Raw genomic sequence first — 24,497 nt, forward strand, 5'->3', positions numbered from 1 at the left:
GGAACTGCCCTGCATATCTATAGGGAGGGGGGTGGGAACTGCCCTGCATATCTATAGGGAGGGGGGGAACTGCCCTGCATATCTATAGGGAGGGGGGGGGGGAACTGCCCTGCATATCTATAGGGAGGGGGGGAACCGCCCTGCATATCTATAGGGAGGGGGGGAACCGCCCTGCATATCTATAGGGAGGGGGGGGAACTGCCCTGCATATCTATAGGGAGGGGGGGGAACTGCCCTGCATATCTATAGGGAGGGGGGGGAACTGCCCTGCATATCTATAGGGAGGGGGGGGGGAACTGCCCTGCATATCTATAGGGAGGGGGGGGGGACTGCCCTGCATATCTATAGGGAGGGGGGGGAACTGCCCTGCATATCTATAGGGAGGGGGGGGGGAACTACACTGCATATCTATAGAGAGGGGGGGGAACTACCCTGCATATCTATAGGAAGGGGGGGGGACTACCCTGCATATCTATAGGGAGGGAGAGGGGGGACTGTCATGCATATGTATAGGGAGAGAGAGGGGGACTGTCATACAAATCTATAGGGTGGGAGGGGGAGGGGGCTGCCATGAAAATCTATAGGGAGGGAGAGAGGGTGATATGTATGAAGGAGGGCAGAGGATGGGGGCTGATATATGTGACTGGGGGAGTTTTGATGTGACGGAGGGGGGGGATAGCTAGCTAGCAGAGTGGAGGTAAGGAAAATAGCTGCAAGGGGGATGGATGCAGGGTGGGAGGTAAAGAAAATGGCTGCAGTAGGGGTTAAGGAAAATGGCTGTGCGGGGGGGGTTGTGGTTAAGGAAAATGGCTGCAGGGGATATTTAAAAAATAGAGCAGCTTTGGAGGGCAGAATCTCATGATTGTGTGGTGGTCACATGGGTGGTCTCAGCAATCACTAGAATACTAAATATTAGTGAGATGGGGCTGGTAGAGGTTTGTATTTGATTGGCAACAAATATTCAGATATTGCTTATATATGCCTGTCCAATGGGGTACTTTTTAGCTGGCCATAATGGAGTGTTTTGTTTTAACTAAAGGGCCTAATCATTCAGGGTTTGCATTATAATACATTTTTGCATTTTCAAAACAGGACGCCAACTTTCCAGAAGCCAGCGAGAGGATAACAAAGTTGCAAGAGAGAAGAGCAAGAACAGGTAAGAGACAATGGCACAATCTGTCTAAATTTGAATGCTGGAGAATACACCTGAACATTCATATTCAGGAGTGTTCCTATATATTCGGAGGAGGGGGGGGGGGGCGCTGCGGCCGTATTAGCCTAGGGCGGCCAGAACCCTTAAACAGGCCCTGGTATTGTGAGACCATTTTGAAAGTCAGAGGTTCACCATAATGCATGTGTCACAATGGCCACAACAAGAACTACATTATTATAACCAAAAGCAGGACAATTGACTTTATGGATAACAAAATTTTACACTATGTATCTGATAAAAAGTAAAAAAAAAAAAACAAACCATGTATATTCCACCTGATCAGCACTGAATAAAATGTAATCTTTTGTTATTTGAAAAAAAGTCTTACCACTGGTTTTAGGTATAGTTGAAGTCATAATGTAAATAGCAGGAACCATTATTGGTTTCTCAACATATCATAGGTGTTTTAAAATTGATTGTCAAACTGAGCACCATACTCCAAAGGTACAGATACATTAGGAAGACTGCACTTCAAGACTAAAACCACTACATTTACAGCCATAAATGACTGATGACTTGAAACCAAGGCAAGAGTCCCAGCAAGACTAATGACTACTGAGAATTCCTCCAACATCAGAATATGTAGTGAAATATTAAAAAATGTCTCTTAAGATTTTAACCAGCTTGCAGTGGCATGCTTCCCTTGGCTGACTGTAGAACTTTAATGTAATGACTATACAACAGAAAGTATTCAATGACAAAAATATTTGATGAAATATGAGCATTTACATGCCAATATAGCATTGACTTCATCACTGCTGTAACAGGACATAAACATAAATATACATCAAACTTACATGTTGGAACCAAGGAAAGACTCTGCCCCTGGGATGGTAATGGCTGTTGACAATACTAAGCAGTGTGTCGAGCACCATACAAAGCCAAGCTCGAGTGGGCAGGATATCTGGTTCAATCTGCAGGTAAAAACAGGAAATGTCCAGAGCTAGAAAATATTCCCAAAATAATCTACACATGAATATGCCTGAATGAACACACATTGTATGCATATGGAATGATTGCCCATGAAAAGATAAATATGCTGGTTTATTACTACTAGATTGGTCTGCACATCTTTTGGGTGTTAAAATTTAATTTGGAACAAAGTTAAGGATGACAACACACAAGCAAAACTGAGCTTTCATTAGTAATTAGTGTGTGTAATTAAATGATTATACAGACTTTATCTTTCCTGTCCCAGTTGCCACCACAGGTGGGGAAGGGGTGGGCTGCTTTGCTGCCCCTTTCTCTAGCCCACTGAGGAATTTATTTTTATTGGCAAGAAATAATTTTAAAAAATGTTACCTACCTGCACAGCTATCTAGTTGTTATATAAAAGTGCACCAGTGACAGACAGAAAAAGAACTAGTGAGGAGGGAGACTCAAATAGTTTGATTCCCTGCTCCTCACTACAGATATGTCACTATAATCATCACCATTTATTTATATAGCGCCACTAATTCCGCAGCGCTGTACAGAGAACTCACTCACATCAGTCACAGTCCCATTGGAGCTTACAGTCTAAATTTCCTAACACACAGACAGACAGACTAGGGTCAATTTGTTAGCAGTAAATTAACCTACTAGTATGTTTTTGGAGTGTGGGAGGAAACCGGAGCACCCGGAGGAAACCCACGCAAACACGGGGAGAACATACAAACGCCCCACCATCCCCTGCAACTCTGTAAGGAGCTCTTCTGTAACGAGGAACAGGGGAAGAGAAGTCAACCAAATCACAGGTTAAAAGCTGGGTTGTATCAAACTATAAAAAAAAGATGATGTTTTGTATTGTTAACAAAATATACACTTTGCCCCTGTGCTGCCACCTGAGGCAAAAAATTTACAATGCCTCATGTCATAAAAACCTACAGGAAGCATCAGGTCTTTAAGCTACTTTGGGAAGGGTATGCAATTTGCTTGTAATACAATTCTGTTAATTTATAGCAACGTGTACAATGTTTGTTCTGTATAAATAAAGGGTGATGATAATAATGGCATACACACAAGTTGGATATATGACCTTTGTTTCATACAGAGGTGCATTTATCACCACGATTTTTCAGCATCGGTGTAACAGAGTCCTCACATCACTACTCTGTTTACTCGGGTCCATATCTGTTTACCTCCATTTTCCAGAATTATAAAAACGTCCCCTGTCACATGACCTTTCCTCACTATCAGAAATACAGGTCACTGCCTGCAGGGTCAGCACATTCATCTCCTGCTGCTGTGAACTTTCTGCTTGTCTAACTCGCTAATAAACTGGGGATATCCCACATGAGCAAGAGATGAATATTTAATAAAATATGATGCTCTGACCCTAGTCAAACACACCTTACTTGAAATAAAATGTCTTTGTGTTACTGATCTGAAATCATGCCATGTGCAGGATATGCTGTCTTCTGCACAGCAGTTAGGCCTCGCTTGCTATATTCACTGAAGGGATCTGCTGCATTCTCAGAGTTATAAATAATATGAATATACATCTATAAATAAATCAGCTATGATGTAGGTACCTACAGCTTTTCTTCTCTCTGAAAAGATACATGCCATTGAAAACATTGAACATACAGAAATAAGAGATAAATACATTTATTCCAGAAAAAAAAATATATACAGAAAAGAACTAACAACTATAACACCCTTAGGTCATTGGTTAAACATAAATACTACACATGATATAGATATCTGTTCTTTTAATATAATGCTCTCTGAAACCTATATAAATAAATGAATGATGATTAAAGTGTTAAAAACTAAAATGAGACATAACAATAAATACCACACTTTACAGGTTAAGCAGTGGTCCACACACCGACCATGTACACCTGAGAGAAACTAAGGGTCTCATACTGCGCTGAGCATTCGCCTGTTTACTTAGCGCAAAATAGGCAATACTGCACATGAACATGAAAAAAAGAAGTACATCTATTTTCCACATGCAGTTTTGGTACTTGCTCTTTCGTATGCTTGCAGAAATGGGAAGGGGGAGGGAAGTAGCAATGCGTACACAGAGTACAGTGATGGTATGTTCGTGTAATTATGCACTGAGGAAGACCTGCACGGAGACGCATATATACACTTGTCAGTAGCAACATCACTTGCCTGAGAGTGAGGGAAACTGATACACTGATGACAACGATGATCGCCAGTAGCAGATTGCGGATTCACCTCTAAGCTAATAGGTGCTTCCTTCATTACTTGTGCCTATATTGTTTGATTTTTGGGGTGTATTTTATAATTCAAATTTCCCTACTTTCATTGGTACACAAGAGGGAAGATTACACCTGCTGTGTAGAATTTCTTATTTAAATCAAACCTAATAGCGAATGTATTTTTCTCTTGTGCTAATATGCCAATCGTAAAGCACTACGGAATTTGCTGGAGCTATATAAATAAATGTTAAGTCCAGCCAAGTCATCATCATGATTAAGTGTATTTGGGTGTAAGACGCCTGACGTAAGCCTGATACATGTGCTACTGGTGCAGAACTGGTGCTATATGGGTGCAAATATCCATGCAGATTTTTAGAGCTAATTTTAATCAGGTGTCTAACTCAGCAAGAATCCTTAAATATGTATCCACAAACATGGCATATGCAACACACAGCCCTCCATATATCTCACATTAAGTAGAAATGAATAATAATGTCTAATTAAATATAAACGGGGACGCACCTCTGGGGCACCATCAGATTCTGAAGGAAGACTATTTTCATATTTAGAGACAGCGACAGCCAGACCAGTGAGTGCTAGGAGAGCATTACCCTTCACCACGGGACTATCTCTAAAAGAAAGAGATCAGTGTAAGCGCTAGTAGGCTCTGCTCATGGCTTTAGTATGTGCTCAGTACAGCCAGATCCTTCAGAGTGTTTGCATGAAACATCAGAAGAAAAAATGAAAGTATAACATCTTTTAAAAAAGAAATCCATCCTGCAAACTGACAAAATATGTAAGAGTTCCCATATCATGGCAGAATGAAGATGAAGTTTATAATGGAATAGGGGGAGGTGCAAAAAGATATGGGGGAGACAATTCACAAAGATATAAAAGACTGTGAAAAAGAAGAGAAGTTACATTTCTAAGCACAAAAGAAGCCTTGCTTTATACAGACTGGCAAGAAATAGGTTCGTTTTAGAGCTTACTTGACAGCGGATCTGATAACCTCAGTTAGAGCATCTCTCACCCTGTATTAACACACAAAGGGAAATGCCAATTATTGCAGGAGTTTCACAAGGAGAACATTGCTTCAGATTCCAAATAATTGTATTTGTGCTTCATTATTATCCTTTCCGCAACAATGATTACAAAGGTACCTAAGATGGGCTGGTGAAAACCATTCAACAAACAATATATGACATTGTAAAACACCACAAGTTACAGCTCTCCATTTCCAATTACTGACGCTAGTAATCACAATTTCAAACTAAAATGTGCTACCAGATTTGGAAGTTTGGAAAAAAAAATTATATATATATATATATATATATATATATATAAGAGTAGCTCAAACATATCTATATTTTTTTGCTGAAATACGTGGATTTAAATAGTTAAAAACTTTTTTTTTTTTTTAACATGACTGGTGTCAGTTTCTACTACCATTATACTATATATTATTTAAATCTTGTCCCAACTGGATCTAAAGATAGATTGAAAAATGTTGGCATATATAAATACTTATTGGATTATATTGTAGGTGTGTGCACTTAATTTATTTTCACAGATCTACAGCACAGCAATTATTTTACGCTATAACCTTCTTTTTCGGTAGTAGAAAGAGAAGATTGAGAGATGGATATCACAGGGCATCATAACTATATTATTACCTTTTGTTGGTTTGTAAACACCCAGCCTTGTTTTACTACTATGTTTATTCCTAATTGTAAAGCGCAGTAGAATATGCCGATACTATGTAAAATATTAGCAGGGAGCAGTCTTCTATCACCAATTATCACTACTTAACTAGTATAGCCAAATAAAAGGCATCTTGATAAAAGTCCCTCATTCAAAATAAAAGTGAACAGTGACACATGCTAAGAGCATCGACACAGTGCCTGAAACGCAAAATGAGGTGCCTTTTTGTTGTTTTGTGTGTGATGATTTGGTCTCATCTCATTTAACTGATAAACCAGAAAAGGTGCAGATCATAATTGCAGCATACCAAATTGGTTAGAGCACCTTTTAAAATGGCAAAAGTGCAAAATCATTATGCGGAATTTGTCAAGCACTTTTCACATTCTGATCACTGTTCTGATTGGTTAATGCAAAAACAGTGCTGTTTTTCCCCTGATATATTAATCAAACTGCCGAACATGGTCCATGTCGCCCTTTGCATTGTTTGGCCAGATGTCTCTAATTGTCCAACCAACTTTGTCCATCAACGTCATTAAGTGCTGTTTACATCCAAAATTCTCTAGGCTATGGTTGCAGGCAGAAGCAGGGTGAGAATCACCAAAACTGGGGTGTCCTGTGAATGGAAACTACACAGTTATTTTTGCTGGAGGAAAGGTTTTAGGTTTAAGGACAACATTATGCATTACATTATCTACAACACTAATTTGTGTTTTTCCTGTGCTTGGCAGGAAAGTTCCACCATGATGAACCATTCATTACCAGAGCCAAGCTGTAAATGTTTTATACTGAAGTTCTTGTGGGTCATCTTTCCCATGCTTCAGCTGCATCTCCAGCTCTGCCTGCCTACCCTGCAAATACAAAAGGAACATGAAAAAGATATCAATGACCTGATACTTGGATAGCAACTAAAAAGCCCAACAAGATATTTAATGTATAGCAATCATCAGTTTGTACTTTCACCCGAAAATTGGAGCAAACAAGAACACACTGTGGTGTGATAATGGAGAGGGACTTGACCCTAGGAGGGCACATTAGAATTTCCGATACCAATCAGAATTAGGCTACGTAGACAAGGGCTCTGAAAAACAATAGTTACTGAGAGAGGTAATTTTACCATGCTTCAGGAGAGCTTTGAGACACATCTCACAGCATTTACCTGACATTACTGGCACCTGATTACAATGTCTGTATGAACGAACACTTATTATGGAGAACACAAGTTTCTGGGTAAATTTATGTCTCCCTATTTTGCAGTTTTGCATAAAGTCATTGGTGTACTTCTTGGGAAATAAATCACAAGTGTTTAAAAACCCAGGTCACAGATTAAACCAATTTATATAGGTGATAAATCCATTTCACAAAGAGGCAAATAGAAAACAACATTTTTATCACTTTATATGGTTAAAACATGGATTATTACTCGCATAACAAATATAAAAAGGCCTCTATAGATTCTAATTGTAATCAGTACAGCTATCTGACAACATAAGGGAGCCAATGATCATTATCTCTACATTTTGTGCCTCACAACTCTATCTATGATTGCACAGTTTATACTTATCCAGAATTAAATATTTACCCTTAATCTTATTTTTCTCCTCCTCCTCCGGTCCCCCCCCCCCCACCACCCCTCCCCCCACCATTTGCATATTGATATACCTATTATACGCCCTGTTAGGGATTGAAAAAATGTTTGACTATGATGCACCAATATAAAACTCCATAGAAAAATATTTAATGGATATAATAATAATAATGGGCAGGGCTTTAACATTGCATTCCAATCCAGCACTGCTGTGAACAGATCATTTCGGGACACTCTGTTCAAAACATACAGTTTCATATAGGATGCTGTCTAACAAGAATCTCTTTGTATGTAAGAGTTCAATAATATTAATTAACTTAACGCAATACAGTTAATCTCAAAACGGAATCATTAATTCTATAGTAATTGAAATCTTAATGCATGCAGGCGAGTTACTTAGGTTATTTCAGGCAATGTGCTAACTAACCTGCAATACAGCATAATAAGTTCTTGCCATGAATCGAAGCCAGGACTGGGGATGCAGGATGGAACGGTGCCATTCAGAGGACTGGATATTTACCTACAGAAAAAAAGGTTGTATTATTGTGCACATTCATAATCTGATTGCTAGGTACTTGAAAATGATGATGGTGTATCTAGACTTTGCTAGTTTATTCACTACATACCAAACATCAATCATATTTTCACACACAATATCTAGATGACAGACAGAAGTGAGCACAGTATCCTCAGACTGCAGCACCTAACATGGGACTCCCTAACTCCTTCCAGAGCAGCTTGTTTTCCATACTGGCAGCATGTTGTTCATTCACAACACACGCAAGTAATATTTGAATTTATATTTAACTTGAGTATTCTCAACCTAATTACTTTTTTCCCTAAAACAAGTTGCACTGCACAGTGGCTAAGTGGTTAGGACTTTTGCCTCACAACACTGGGGGTCATGATCATCATTTATTTATATAGCGCCAGCAAATTCCGTAGCGCTTTACAATTGGGGAACAAATATTTATAAGACAATACTGGGTAATACATACAGACAGAGAGGTAAGAGAACCCTGCTCGCAAGCTTACAATCTATGGGTCATGACTTCGATTCACAACTTTTCTGTGACAAGTTTGTATGCTCTCCCTGTGTTTATGTGGGTTTCCTCCATGTGCTCCGGTTTCCTCCCACACTCCAAAAACATACTAGTAGGTTAATTGGCTGCTGTCATAATTAACCCTAGTCTGTGTGTGTGAGAGTTAGGAAATTTAGACTGTAAGCTCTAATGGGGCAGGGACTGATATGAATGATGAAGGAATATTCACTCAACGCCCCATTATCACCTTTAAATAAGGTTAGAAATGCAGATCAGTAGAAAGGAATATGTTTATACGGGCTGTATAAATCTGCCTAGTGGTCAAGGTCACTTCACTGTTGTCTTCATTATACATTCTTAACACATACCTCATGTATAAGAGCTGTTAACATCTGCTGGTAACTGCGACCCCTGCTGGCAAGGAAGCGATTGATGGGTCTGCCATCCCTGTCCGTCTGAACAGGCAGGTCATAGCACAGCAGCATGCCGGCTGTCAAAAGATACACAGAGTGAGGAAAACACTTAAAAAATGTACAATATAGGACAATAACCATTATCTGCCCAATGGGCTAATTTTACTCTACCCTGCAGATGGGATGAGATAAGTATCTCAGTGAGAAATTATTATTCTATTACAGCTTTTGGTATAAAATGGATACATCCTTGGTATTATCATTGTTACTTTGCAGCAGGGGGAAATCAGCAGGAACATTATTATGTATGATTCATTTATTGCTGTTTCCATATGTCTGCTTCAGCACAATGACTGCTGCCAGTAACAGTGCTTTTGTAGCATAAATCAGTGTAAATCTTCATGGAGCTTAGATGTGAATCACAAGCCATAAGGCAAGTAGGTATATGTCGAAATGAAAAATTCAGTCTTAAATGGTAACAGAAACAGAGGGGTGAAAATATTGCATTGAAACAGAGCAGTCTCTGTGAGGAGAGCAATTACCCAAATTCTGTCCTCTGCCAGTATTGGACTCCGACAGATCCCAAAAAAGTAGGGAAAAATTAACTTTGGTCTAAAAAATACATAATTCAACAGGTCTATCCCAGCTAGTGACCCTCGAGGCTTGAAATGGCCTTCCATTGTTTAGCATTTACTGGATTCCCGGTTTTTCAGTATGTGCTTTCATTTCTTCTGCTATGTGGAATGGGTTGCCATGCCTCATGGGGACTGAGCTTATTCATCAACCCACTCTAGACTGGGCTCAGGAATGACTAGAGTAAGTTATTCAATTTTTGTCATTTATTTTTAATTTTATTTATGTCCATGATGCTTTCTTTGTATTGCACTTGTTTTAATAAATGAACCTGTAAATGTGTTTCTTTCTACCACACACACATTCTGAAAAGTCTGTAGAAGATTACATTACTTCAACACAAGCAGGTCAGTGACATGGTTATCTGGGTCAAAGCTTGTTGGTGGTATGGGAGATTGTTATTCTAATTAGATTATAGCACGTGTGTGTCCCTTTTGTGTCAGTGAATGTTAACTATGGTAGTGCAGCAAACTTGGTATTGTGGATCTACATGAACTATAGCCATGAATACAGGCAGAAACTTTAATTAATTATAATAATTTTTGATCAATTTTGATATTTTGGTAGCACTGTGTCTATTTGTATATATTGGATTTGTAATTATAGTTGATAATAGATATTCTGTAAGAAAAAAATGTTTTAAATTAGATCCAGTAATACCTTCCATACCAGATATGAATAGCTCTAGAAGAAATATATGCTGCCTTCCATGTTGTTGTTATATCATGCTAAGAAAACAATCAATAATTATATTATTACCATTATTATTATTATTATTATTATTATTAATGGAACCAGCTTCCTACATGCCAGCTTGTCTGCAGGGTAACAGGAACAAATCACGAATAAAAATAGAGTTAGTCAGGACGACTCAGTTTGAATGCAGGGATTCGATGAAAAGGCATTGGCTTATCTTATGACAGTGTAAGTTGTTTTTTTCCCAAAAGACGCTAAAAAACAAAGCAATTCATAAATATAGATTTCCTAGATATAAGTGATGATCCTTGAATAACATTCAGAGAGCAACAATCTTGAAACTCAATCCTTGAAAGCAAGGGTGCAAGTAGATTTCAAGGTACTGAATGGGTCTACCTGGGAGGTCCTCTTCTGGAGTTTTTTATTTCAGTTGTTGTACTAATAATTTACAGATTATACAACATCTCAAATTACATTGTACTCTTCAAATTACCCATTGACAAATACATAAAAAAGAAGATTTTTTGTTTGCACAAAGCAAGTATAGCCTGAAATCGGTATTTATTTTAATCCTTATCTTGAAAATACAGAAATTCTAAGGGTGCAAGTATATAATTTCTCAAATGAACTATAAGTTTACCTGCAAGTCCTGGTTTTAGGCCAGGCTGTCTGTTTTTCTCATACATTTTTAGCATGAAACTTGGGACTCCTGCTACTGTTTTCCCCTGGTCAGATCTTATCGTTCCCCCTCGGAGGGCATTATGGTAAATACCCCGAGGCACACGACTTATCTCCTGCTTCACCAGCGATGACAGGAACTCTTCAAATGCTGAAAACAGAAACAGTTAGACGGTATTAGTAAATATGTAACAAGAACCGAGACCCTCTGGCTTTGAGAAGTTCTTCTAGAAACAACAAATTACATTTCACCCAACATCAGCAGTTGGAGAGGAGGCTGCTTCATAGAATAGGGGTGCTTCCTATGCTGGACTTTTATGATATTGTTTTCATTAGCAGAAGTGACTAAATCTGAAAATAAATTAAATGCATTCAGAAAAATGGACAAAATAATAACGCTTTGGCAGTCCTTGCCAATGAATTTGCCTATTCCACGATGGCATAAGGCATGGCTGTCCTGGCCTCTGACATTTGACCTTTCAATTGAACAACTGGCAGCTAGAATCAGTGAGATATCAACTTTATGGAATCAGAGCTGGCCTTTAAGAACAATATTGAGCTATATGCTGATGTATTTTATTTCCATTTCCCATGTGTCCGTTTCCAACCTGCACAAAGTCAACAGATGGGTGAGTTTTCAGATTTTAAGATAAATACTGATAAATCAAAGCAGTTTGATTTTGATATCCCACAAACCTAAATGTTATTGAAATTTAAATTTCCTTAATGGTGGCAGACACATAAAAATCAAGTATCTGGGTGTCTACCTGACCAGATCCTATAGTCAACTATACTCAGCTAATTTTACATCATTACCGGAATCAGTTTAAAAAAGATTTGGTGAAATGGGATAAAATATCTATCAATCTCATAGAATGGGCACATATCAACCATAAAGAGGAGTACTTCACCTATTTCAAACCACTGACTCCCCGTGTTCCACTATTAACTTTACAGTTTCACAATTTGCTTGTTCTGGGTTGAAGACCCAGAGTACGTTTGAGTATCTTGCACAAACATCGTAGAGAAAGTGGACTTGGCGTACCAGATTTTCCTAAATAATGCTAGAGAGATTTTACAATACATATTGTGGCATACTACCTACTTCATCCAGGTGGAGATAGAAGTGGGTTTAACAAGGCTTACTCAATTTATACACTATTATGGTTAAAGCCAAAAGACAAAACACCTGCAACACAATTTTCCACCTACAGTATCTTTCTACTTGTTAGTATTGGATCGAATTTACCTGTGTCTACAACTGAATGCGCAGAACTTTTCACATTCATTTCTAGGTGCTAGGGACACCACAAAAATTAATGGTCTATTGAAATGAATGGGAGAATGTCCGCACAAAAATAAATAAAACTGCGCAATGTGCCTATTGCCAAATTCCTTAACCAGACCCAGAACTAGGACAGCTGGTGCGCATAAAAGCAAGGGAACAACAAGTGTCGGTTCCCCTGCTAGAGTGAAAACCATCCCCTGGGTTAGCCCCACTATTAACAGGGAAACCTGAAATGTGGGGCTTCCCTTTCATAGCGGAACCAACCCAGGTAATTTATAGGAAAGTCTTCTTCTTGTAAGCCACGGGAACTTAAAAAAATTAAACAAAAACAAGATGCACTGATCTGCCTGGAGCCCACCACAGCAGTATTACTGTGACCAGGACTACCCTAGTTACTCAGTCAATTACAAGCTTTTCCACATGCTTGCCACAATATGATGGGCTTGTGGTAACAGGGGGCATGGGAACACCCTACTATGATCACACATCAACATTGATTAAATGAATAGCCACTGGACAGGGGGGAAAAAACTAATTGGCAATGCTGGGGATCTTTATTCCTGGCAATTGCCTATTCATTTCAGTGTAATTTCTACATAAAGCGCAAAACTGAAATAAAAGGGACCATTGCAATGAATGGGCTAATGGCATGAATAGGAAAAAATACAGCATAACACTGGTTAAAACAGCTCATGTTAAATCTTAGTGGGTATATACACGTTGCCATAGAGGACACTAGGTTTTCCATGAGTATGAGAACATAGAATAAAATGGGCTTCATTTTTACATGCGTTTGCGTGCTTTACACTTGCATTAAAACTGCAAGTCAGGAGTAACGTTTTAACGCCAGTGTGAATAGCCCTTAAAGCAAACCTAACATATTTATAGGTGCCCTGCATTTACCTTCCACTTAGTTATGGAACGTTGTCATTTATGATTTAAATAATGGTAAGCAAAGTTTATGTGAAAATACAAATAAGTATATTTGTCTCAGGACTATAAAATACATATAGATTTTTCTTCTAACAGACTCAACAACTAAATGAAACATCAAATGAATGTTGAGTTTCACAGAAATATTCGGGGTAAATTGACTGACAGATGAAATTTGAGTTTACAAATCCAAGGACATTGTGGTATTGTTATGGGCATGCTCTTGGCAATGGAAATGCATGAAAGAGTTCAAAAGTTCAGCAGCTCAAATATCACGTTTGGCATAGTTAAAAGTATCTCTGTGGTTGCCCAAAGTAAAAACCAGACATTCCAGTACACATTGGCCAGCAGCTTTGTGGCGTAAAAGGAAAACATGGCAATAACTAAATAAAACAAAGACTGATTAGCATGGATCCTGCAAAGTAATTTTGCAACTTAGAGACAGGTGCTAATAAAGAGAAATAGGGATGCTGTAATCCCAGCATTATGTGTATATAATATATATTTATAATGATAACTACAAGTGAACAAAGAGACATTTACCTTATTTCTGTGGCACAGAAAATTTCAAAACAAATGGGGCAAAGGCAAACCAACCTAGTAGTGTCTTAGTGAGATGGCAGTCACATAATAGACTTATATACTTATGATTGCTTTTAATAAGGAAAACATGGATTTAAGTTTCAAATATATTGAAAAACAAATTTCACATTCAAATACTTATCCAAGTGAAATATATCCAAGCAAACATATTCTGATTTTTATTTTCTTACTTTTACATAGTGCATTTTTTATGATCATTAACACTAGTTTATATACTGTTGTGGTCAAAAATATCGGCACCCTTGCAGGTTTTTTTTTCCTATTAATGTACCATTTCTTCCAGAAAATGGTTGAAAGTGAAAAAAATACTTTAGAATCCATGAATTTGGTTTGCAGAGGAATGAAAGCTGGTATACACAACATGGTTACAAAGACCACAGTTTCTTACCAGGTAATACAGTAGAAGGTGTAAGTGTCATAAGTTTTATATAGGAAGAGCCAGGGACAGAAAGGTCTACCTCCTTTTCATTCTCTTCCCCAACCACCTCACACTCATCCACTAGAAGAATTTCTGGTCTGGCCTAAAGTCCAATAAAAAAAAAAGATTGTATTAGAGTGTTAATCACATTCAGTTAAAGATATCTGAAGCAGCAGATATAAAATGACAAAGTAAGGCTAACCAATAAAAATATCTGCAATAACTTTTCATGTTATAGGTATCATTACATGACTTCAGAGGTTCTAAACAAGTACCAGTTCTATCAGAAAGACTTTATAAAAATTGAAATTTTATTTTTTAAGTTAGTTATTTATTAAGTTAAATTCTTAAAAACAAACCAAGTGGCAATGATTGGTTTTACATTACCTATTATTTTTTTGGCTTCTGATTGAACACACATGAAAAGTAGAAAGATAAATGCAGCAATGTAAATATACAACTAAACTGTACTTGCTTAATAATGTATAATCGTTATTAGCACCTAAAAAAATTGCCAAGTAGAGAAACTAATTTCCCAGTTTAATATCTATACCAGACATAAAGAAGAAAACCTCTTTCAATTCATTTTTTAAACCCAATAAGAGAACATACCAGTTATGACCATAACTTAAATTATACATGCAAAAATAAGTTGGGTATTATTACTGAGCAGAACACTCATGTGAGTGCTTCTTTATCAAATTTTAATAGATTTATCACAGCTGTCTGAAGCTAATCCATAATAGTTGGACATGAATGCTCATTCTAATGGATGTTATATAACTGCTAAAGTTTCTGTCTGGAAGCACTCATATATGAACCCTCACAAAGTGTGTAGCACTGAGTTCTATATCTCAGACAAGCATGGGTCAGGACCTTGTGGTTCTGCTATATTCTCTGTATTTCTTTCTTATGTTCTGTAGTGTTTGCTTTCTCTTTCAGGTCTGTGTTCTCAGCAAGCTGCAGTGAATTGAAGAAATTCTCTCACCTATATAAGGCCTGCTCAAGCACTGGAGATTTGTGTCTCATTTTCTGCCTTGTAGCTGGCACTACTGCGGTCGCTGTATCTTGGTCCTTGCTTTTGTCCTACCTCACACCTCTTGCCCTTAGCCTAGGAATTGAAGCTATCAGAGAAGCTCTGGCTAAGAATAATAGGACTTCAGAGAGAAGTGGTTTCTTCTGAATGACATTATTTCATTTTGAGACACTCATACTTTTTGTTTGACAACACTTATTTTTTTACAGGTGATGGGAACGGCCATGGGGATCGGCTTCGCCCAAAACTATGCCTACCTCTACATGGGAGAGTTTGAATCCCCATTTATTGCCATCCGTGTTTAAATTACACTTGCGGTCCCTTGTGCATAGAAATGCAGGTCAGGGTCATTCACATGTACCTGGGATAAAAGTCAAGAGTAAAGAACAGATAGAGCCTCTTTTGGATTTCCCCCTTCCCTCTTGACCACCAGTGTGGGTTGCCATTACAATCGCGTTTGACGTGCAGGGTCTCTGGCATTTTCCCAACACCAGTGGGTAACCAACTTTATATAGTGTATAATGTATCTAAAACACTGGGTGTTGGACCAGTGGTGGTGATTTTCCAGAACATGTCGTTTGGGTAACATCTCCAGTATTCTCCAGTCCTGCTGACGGGACTAGCTTCTGAGCTCCACCAATCAGGATTTGTTAGACTTAAAGGCAGTTTGACTTGTTGCGATGTTTAGTACTATTAAAATTAAGCCTATTAATAATTAGTAGGCATATTTAATAATAAGGGAATATTGCATGTGAAATTTGCGTCCTGCACCTGGCTATAAACAGCACTATAGGGTTGTGGGAAATGTCATTGATGGAGTGGAAGTACATTGTTTACATGCATAAGGAAGTATTTACAGTGTATATACTACCACCTTCAGATACGATAGATAAATTACTTTATGGAGAAATTGATGGAATCACCCAGCAAGTGATTGTACTAGACAGATTGAGTAAACTACCCGTAGGCCTCATGGATCTGTATTATCTTCCCTCAACCTGCTTATTATAAGATGGTGGAAATAGTGGGTGGATCATGATTTTTTCACCATTAGCATGACTCTGATCACTGCTGTATTTACCTGTAAAACTCGAAAATCAGAGCAATAAGCAGACAGGTAGATACGTTACTCATGGGAGTTGGGCCCATTTCTTCAAAAAGTGGACTGTGGGCATTTGAAAGGTGATTAACAAGCATTTCAATAAGCACAGCTGTCTTGTCTCAGTATTACAGAGCTCCCTTCAGGTAGGGTAGCAGAATTTGAACTACAATATAAGGAACACACATACAAGGGCTAAATCAGAAGTAAGACCGTGCACTTCTCTATTTAACTGCAATGAAAAGGACTAGCACTGTCTACTTAGGGTAACTGTATATATTAAAAAGTGCTATTTTATGAATACCACATGTAGGCTCTTCCCTGTGTAATTCTTTAATATGCTAGTTATTTCCGAGTTTGATATATGCAGCTGCCAAGTTAATGCCTCGCACAAAATATTACATTACAGTTTGCAGTGTTGCAAAATGATATCCCCTGTAGTTAAACTAATAATATCTTGAATAAGACAATAAAACTTCTAGTAGAACATTTCTACTTTCTGAATGTGTTTATAAATTGTCAGAAGTGTGGACTAATCCAAGATCTCCCAAGACATCAAGTTAATACAAGCCAATGGAAACAATAGAGTAACGTTTATTAAGTAGTCCATATGATAACACACTATGAAGCACATCACATCCATTCCATTAAGGAAATGATTTCAGACTGAACTAAGCAATCATTAAAAGAATAAAACGCAAAACATGCAGTTCTGTTAGTAGAAACATTATGTCTTATGGAGTTATAGAGTCAACATCTGGAGTCATGAATTGAGCAACATTATGAGAAAGGACGCTTATAGCCATTGTTTGCTGACAAAGCTAAAATACTATCTATTCATTTTAATCAATAATGATGCAGTGCACTATCCCCAGCTATTATTTTAATTGTTCTATTATATGTACATGTTTTTTTGCATGAAAGACTTTAGACTACTGTAAGCTAAATAAGAAAATACCAAGATTTTATCGTACCTCAACACAGCTATCAGACTGCCATGGAAAATACAATTAGGCTAACTACCCACTTGCATTAGGAAAATTCCATCGACACAGTCTGTGAAACGTGATCTCAGTGTCAATGGAAGACACTCAATTGATCTAAGGATTGAAAGTGAATGAAAGTAAATAGAGCAGGCAGCATACGGAGGACTCCACCACTGTTCCCGACCTCAAGCACCATTGGGTTTGGATTCACCTCCATACCTACTTACATGCTGTTAATAGGATTAAATAGTACACTAGTAAAAGCATGCTTTTTAATGCCAGTAGGTAACGGGCCTTAAACAAAAGATATTTCCAACTATTTAACAACCAGGACAACCGAAGTCTGATATGAAAGAAACAAAGCCTAATAGGAAAAATCTAGTATGTCTCTAACCTAACTCTAATGAAGGGTATGTCCAATCTGCCATGCCCCTCAACCTCTCCAAGGCCGCGGCTCTGCTCTTCTCAATATTAGCTGCACTGATACGATTCCAGCCAACACTGGCAGTGTCAATCAATGCCCCTCCTCTGTGTCCTTCCTACTGCATGCGAATAGGAACTACACAGTGGAGGGATACTGAGAACAATACTATTTGAATCAGGGCAGCAAAATCAATATAGAAACAATACAGGCCTCTTGATTAACTTTTAGAGCCACGCGAGAGATAAGCAAGAGAAATGATTTAATATTAACATAGTAAACTACACCCTATACTATTTTACATTCTGGGATGAGTCATTTTATCTTTGCACAGCTAGACAGTGTGGAACTATCAGGAATTTGTAAAGAAATCAGATTTACAGGGCTGTCTGTACTAAGTCTGCTTCTGCTATTTATACCTAGTTCAAAGCATGTGAATGGCGGAGGCACAATTGTGTTTCCACTTAAAAGTACAGGTTAACATAGTGTGTAAGCAGTGGCCTGCCTAAGGTAATTTCTAAACTACAGTGCTTCTATTTCGGATTTCTTCTCATCTCTCTGACTGGACTTTTCCTTGACTCCTCCATGAGAACAAGCCAAAGTCTGGTGTCCAAAGGTTTAACCAGAAGGTGGCTGCTGTTAAAACTTCTCAATTGCAACTGCAGTCTGATTAAAGTAGAAGCATCCAACTCTGCATAGTTCAAAACGATTGTTGTTAGATTATAAGCTTTGGGTTGTACATTTACTATATGGTTGCGTAACAAAAACTAGATGACAAGGCTATGAATAAAAATGTGCTTGCTTTTAAGAAGTACTTCTCTTATGTGGCTTTGCAGATCCTATTAAAATTGTTAAAAGGCATGTTACCAAGTGAACTTTTCAACTCTATTAAGTCCTCACACTGTCTGCAGAAGGTGTTGACTGTGCAGCAAGGTTAACATTCTGGTAATTAGGATGGAATTATGATGGAGTAGGCTGTTGAGATAATCAGTCTTTCAGACTCCCTTCGGTCTGTAAGCAGGGAACACATTTCTCCAATTAAGGTTGCTATTGTTGTTGAACACTGGCCTTCTGACAGCAGCTAAAGATGTATTTACACAAGGTAAAGACAAATTCAGTGCTTTCTTAAAGGCAAAATATCTCAGCACCTTCCTTAGTGATTGTATATGCAAGACTAGACTTCTTTTGCATTCCTGTTTATTCGTTTTTAACGTACTAAAACTCATTCAGTTTTTTCTTGGAAAACAGAAAGACAAATAATAAGTGATGAGCAAATATAAATATTTTTTGAAACCCAATACAATGATAAATTACAATGACCAAATAAAGAAATCTGCAGGCAAGGGAGACTTTAACAATGGCAACTTCTAAAGGCATTCCTGGTGGATAGGAGACTATGTGACAACTAGAAATCATTTACAGCTCACATTGATAAGTAGTGAAAAACTAATTGAAGTTGGAATGTTGTATATTGTCTGAATGAATTGTAATTACTTCTTTGACCATAACAGATGTAAGATTATTGTTATTATCACTAGTTATCGCTAACAATATGTGAAAGGAACTTATTTAAAATATTGCCTATTTAAGAAAAACACACAAGATCGCTGTTTAATTAGTCTACACCTGTGTTCACAGTGGGCCTTTGAAGTGGCCGCTAAATGAATGAAAATTCTATCAAACTACATATAAATAAAACGAGAATTCAGGATATATATGAATGTATTGTTCAATGTAATGACTTTGCGTTAGTCATTTACAGTTGCACACTTATTAGTGAATGACTATGTCGTGAACATAGAGAGCTTGCAGTTGTTTACAAGGGATAAATCATAACTGCAGTGTAAATCTGTTATATCAAATGAATCCATTGATAAGTTTAGTTAAAGTGTAAAATGTAGAAGTCTGATGTAAATGTATTTGCTGGCTGTGCACGTTCCAGTGTGAAAAGATAAGTGTATCACCTGGGACGGCTTCAAATGGCTCCTACTGCGAGATAGCCTGGCCTGGGAGAGAGTTTTGGACACTTAAATAGACTGTGTGAGGCCGATCACAGCTGGAGAGCCTTGTAGGCAGCATGTGAAAGCCTATAAAGAAATATAACCTTCAAAGGAAAATGTTGTTATAGTTCATATTTTGGGAAACTTGGGTGGCACTCCATACTGAGGAGCAGAAATCACACCAGGGTTGTGAATGACAGGTATGGGTGGTATCCGTGAACAGCTAAAATCACATATCTTTGGAAAAGGTATGTCACATTGTCATAATTCCTTCATGTTTGGTATTTAAATGTGCGGGAGATTATGACCGGTTTATTGAAGCTAAGACAGGTCAACACTTAGGAATAGTTTTGAACAGGCCTTAAGTGACACCCAGGGGACATCCCTGCCCCCTATTAGCATTAAACACTGCCCCTGTGAAGACCATCCCATTTTTCTTAAAAAAAAACCTGTGTTGGGAAAGGGCAAGGGTCAGACTTTTTGGGGAAATCAAGCCACATTGATAAGCTGTTCATCTTCCTAGCCAAATTCCCCATGGCGCAGATTATGCAACTCAAGTAAGTGCTATTCTGAATGTAACCCCTTTTATTTTAAACTGTTTTGCTTGTTATGTCAATCTATTAATTGTTCATTCATTATTTTTCTTTATATCTGAATGCCCTGTACTTTTGTATATTAAATCTATTATTTAATATGTTGCATCCTTGATACTCTAACAAATCCATTAGCCTGTTAGAAGACAGCCCGACCAAGTTAACCCTTGGAATGCCAGTGTGTGATTTGTTGATACATTTGATTAACAAGCTGTGTGTGCTTGCATTTACATTTGTGTAACAGTCTGGAGGTGTGAAGAGGTAACCCTTTGTGTGCTGGTGTGGGTCTTGCTACTCTGTGAATAGCTACAAGCCTGCGTGCCAGTGTGGGACAGTGTATAGGGGTTCTATTGCCCGTATTCAATAGGTGGTGGCAAATCTGAAGTGTCTGGGGGTGCGAGAGCGCTGTGTTTGGGGGCGATTCCGTAGGTCCATAACCTGTGCGATAGGTAGAGAGAGACTGCGGGCTGAAATCGTGTGTGACCTCATACAGCGAAAAACCCCAAAGTCACGGCACCTGGGGGCGTGTTCATGACAGACTACTATTGGAAAACTTGACTTAAAAGCCTATCTGCACACAACTCTCAATATACCTCTGATTAAATAGTGTGACACTGCAAAGAAATGCGCTAGAAACTAAACTGAAAATGAGCACAACTCTGAATATCACTGTCAACATCGTATCTTCAATGATGGATTCAATTTAAAAACTGAATTCCAGAAAAGAAAAGAAGTTGCACATAAGACAGCAAAAGAGCCAGCAATTGAAGTTTTAGATATACGGAGATATATATATATATATATATATATATATATATATATATATATATATATATATATATATATTTATTTATTTATTTTGATAGCCTGATTAAGTTTGTGAAACATAATTGTTATCTGTCTGTATATATAAAATAATTTTTTTGGAGAGCATCTTCCACAGCTTTCAAGGTAAAGCACCCAAATCTTTCATATTTAGTATTGAAAAAGTAACCTATTGGACCACATAGCGATAACTCGACAATGCGCCAAAGCAACAAATATTGAAAATTTTTTGGTTGTAAACAATTATTTGACTGCTGGAAGGAAACATAGCCACAAGACGACATAACGACAACTCGGCAAATCTTAATTTCTAAATTGCATTTTTGGTCTAATTACAAAATTTTTGCTAATATATCAAAACTGCTACACATTAAAAATGCGACCCACGCAACGCCAGGTGACCTTACTAGCTATTAATAAAAATTGACAGAAATATTTAACATGTTTTAAGACACACATTTCAATAAAATCATGTGTTTATTCTGATCCATCTGTTAATGTTTTTAACAAATCATTACCAGGAGAATACTAGTGCTGTGTTTCACAATTTTCCAATATTTTTAGTCATTTCAGGAAGTACAAAGCTTTAAATTCTCTCCTACACTCCGCATACCAGATTGAATACAACTCTGTTTAAGCAATGAAAACACCTATTTCTCAAACAGTTCAAACTGCCAATCAGATTACAGCAAATGAGCACCGAAGAAAAAATGCATTTTCTAACATATTCATCCTCAAAAAGGCAAATTATATTTCTGCAATAACAGCGAAAATGTATGGCTGAAAAATTGAAGGATATTCAAAACAGATCCAGGTGCAATAAACCGTGATTAGTGAGCCTATATGAATAATACAAAGGACCCCTCACAATGGAGTTTGCTATGGCAGCTGACTAACATTCTATATATATATTTATTTGAGGAGCATGGCTCTAGTCTGTGTGTGTGTGCGTGTTGGGTAGGGAATTTAGATTGTAAGTTCCAATGGGCAAGGACTGATGTCAATGACTCTGTACAGCACTGGATAATATGACTGGCACTATATAAAGAAACGATAATGATAATAATAATAAAAAGCTCACAGGCTTGGCCATTTGGGTGTAGATGACAGATCGTGAATGGTTATAGTCAGGTGCCTTAATTACACCCACAAATTGGCACTTTGACAAGCATATGAAATAAGAGTAATATTTACTGGGAAGGCAATGGTCTTTATATATTCCACTTTTTATCCAAGGTGAATAAAGCTAGAAAATAATTTTCACCCATATGCTTACTGTTGTACAAATATTATTGTAAAGTCACCCTTATTTTTCCTCCTAAGCAAATAATCTGTACTAAACAAGACTTTGAGGTCTTATCAGCGAAAGAGGAGCAGAATTTCATAGAGAGAATTCATGTAGATGGACATGTGCAGGAAAAATATGTGGGACTAACCTTCAAAGGGGACTGTGGCTCCCCTTACTGTAAGTGAAAGCAATGTTCCCAGTGGAAAACTAGCATTGATAACATTCTTGGGTGAAAGTTAAATATACCGTATATACTCGAGTATAAGCCTAGTTTTTCAGCACATTTTTTGTGCTGAAAAAGTCCCCCCTCGGCTTATAATCGAGTGAGCTAGGTGAGTGGCATCCCTAGTGGGGAGAGAAGCGGGCAAGGTGGGTGGTGGAGGTGCGGCCTGTGCAGAGTGACCTCTGACATCACGTCACACTGCGCAGAGCCACGTCGGGAACACTCTCTCAGACGCTGCCCGGCATTAGACTGCACATATGCAGTGGTTCTCTTGGGTCCCGTTGCAGACTGCTGTTCCTGATTGTCTGCGTCTTGGGCTCCGGGTGCTGCTGGGAAATGTCCATCTTTCACTGCAACCTCGGCAACTCTTGCGGCTTCCAGATAGACCCAAAAGGTGAGTGCAGTGCCTGGGACGCATCATCCTCTAGTCCCCAAGCACGGAGTGCTTACTTATAAGGGGGGTTTGGTTTAAACAATCTTTATTCATTCACACTTTTCAATTGCAAACTATGAATCCAAATAAAACAGATAATGGTAATGTAAATCCATACATTGCAGTCCCTTTACTCTAGTTTTACTGAGAGAGAACCATCTGTAAACTTAGGAATTGTTCTGCAATTCCTTTATAAAGTGTCTTCCTGTGTTCTCATAATAACGTCCCCTCTTTATGTATGATGTCCAGACACTATTAAGGGCAGAATTCTGTAAGCTGTCATGGAGGCATTTATCAGGTTTAGAGAACTTGTAGCACCTGCTGTTGTACAAGTTTCAGCCTGTGGCAGCTGCTTATGGTCCAGAAGAACTGGAAAGCTGAAGGTAGCCCAAACTTGGAACATAGGCTACAGCTCATTGATTAGCAAATTGGCATAATAATATATTAAGTTGCACAGTATAAAAACATCTATAAAAAGTCATCAAAATGGAACTGTTAATTCTATTTTTATTTTTGAAATTTACCAGTAGCTGCTGCATTTCCCACACTAGGCTTATACTTGAGTCAATAAGTTTTCCTAGTTTTTTGAGGTAAAATTGGGTGCCTCGGCTTATATTCGGGTCGACTTATACTCGAGTATATACGGTAATACTTTTCTCTTTCAACTACACTTTAGGAAACAACAATAGTCATTAGCGTTAATGTCAACTAATGGTGGCTTCAAAGTTTCACTATATAACACAGTATTTAGAAATAATGTTCCTGTTCCTAAATGGGTTAGAGTTATACAACTGTTAAATATTTCTCTATGATCCAAAAGATTACAAACTCTTAATCAAATAATGCCCGTTTATATTAATATTTAAAAGCTTAATGTGTGTCAATTGCCTAGCAGCCTTGCTGCTTCAATTTGTTTATTACTCCATGATGTGCGTTTCTACTTTTTTTTTTTTTTTTGTTTGATAGATTAAAACAACCACATCCGCAAATATTTTAACCCTAACAGTTTTTATTCCTGCAGGAACCGGTTATAAACAGTGTGGAATACAGATCTAGCAGCGCAAGAGGATTACTATTAGTCATTCATATTATATTGTATTAGCCATTTGTATTATATTAACTTCAGTCATAAGATAAATCAGACTTAAGTCCTTAGTACTATACCATATATATATATATATATATATATATATATATATATATATATATATATATATATATATATATATATATATAT

General features: G+C 37.7%; 1 protein-coding gene across 4 annotated transcripts in view; it reads right to left on the reverse strand.

Annotated features, from left to right (window-relative positions):
* The window catches only part of FOCAD (focadhesin), a 195,953-nt gene that overhangs the window by 42,375 nt on the left and 129,081 nt on the right, over positions 1–24,497 (reverse strand). For all 4 annotated transcript variants that reach the window (XM_075210512.1, XM_075210521.1, XM_075210495.1 and 1 more), the window contains exons 19-26: positions 14,327–14,459; positions 11,077–11,265; positions 9,063–9,184; positions 8,079–8,171; positions 6,826–6,914; positions 5,355–5,396; positions 4,888–4,996; positions 2,011–2,127 (exon numbers count right to left, since the gene is read on the reverse strand). In XM_075210512.1, the coding sequence (XP_075066613.1) occupies positions 2,011–2,127; positions 4,888–4,996; positions 5,355–5,396; positions 6,826–6,914; positions 8,079–8,171; positions 9,063–9,184; positions 11,077–11,265; positions 14,327–14,459 (894 nt within the window). The remainder of the gene's footprint in view (positions 1–2,010; positions 2,128–4,887; positions 4,997–5,354; positions 5,397–6,825; positions 6,915–8,078; positions 8,172–9,062; positions 9,185–11,076; positions 11,266–14,326; positions 14,460–24,497) is intronic.

The sequence above is a fragment of the Mixophyes fleayi genome, chromosome 1, assembly GCF_038048845.1.
Source record: "Mixophyes fleayi isolate aMixFle1 chromosome 1, aMixFle1.hap1, whole genome shotgun sequence".
Lineage (NCBI taxonomy): Eukaryota > Metazoa > Chordata > Amphibia > Anura > Limnodynastidae > Mixophyes > Mixophyes fleayi.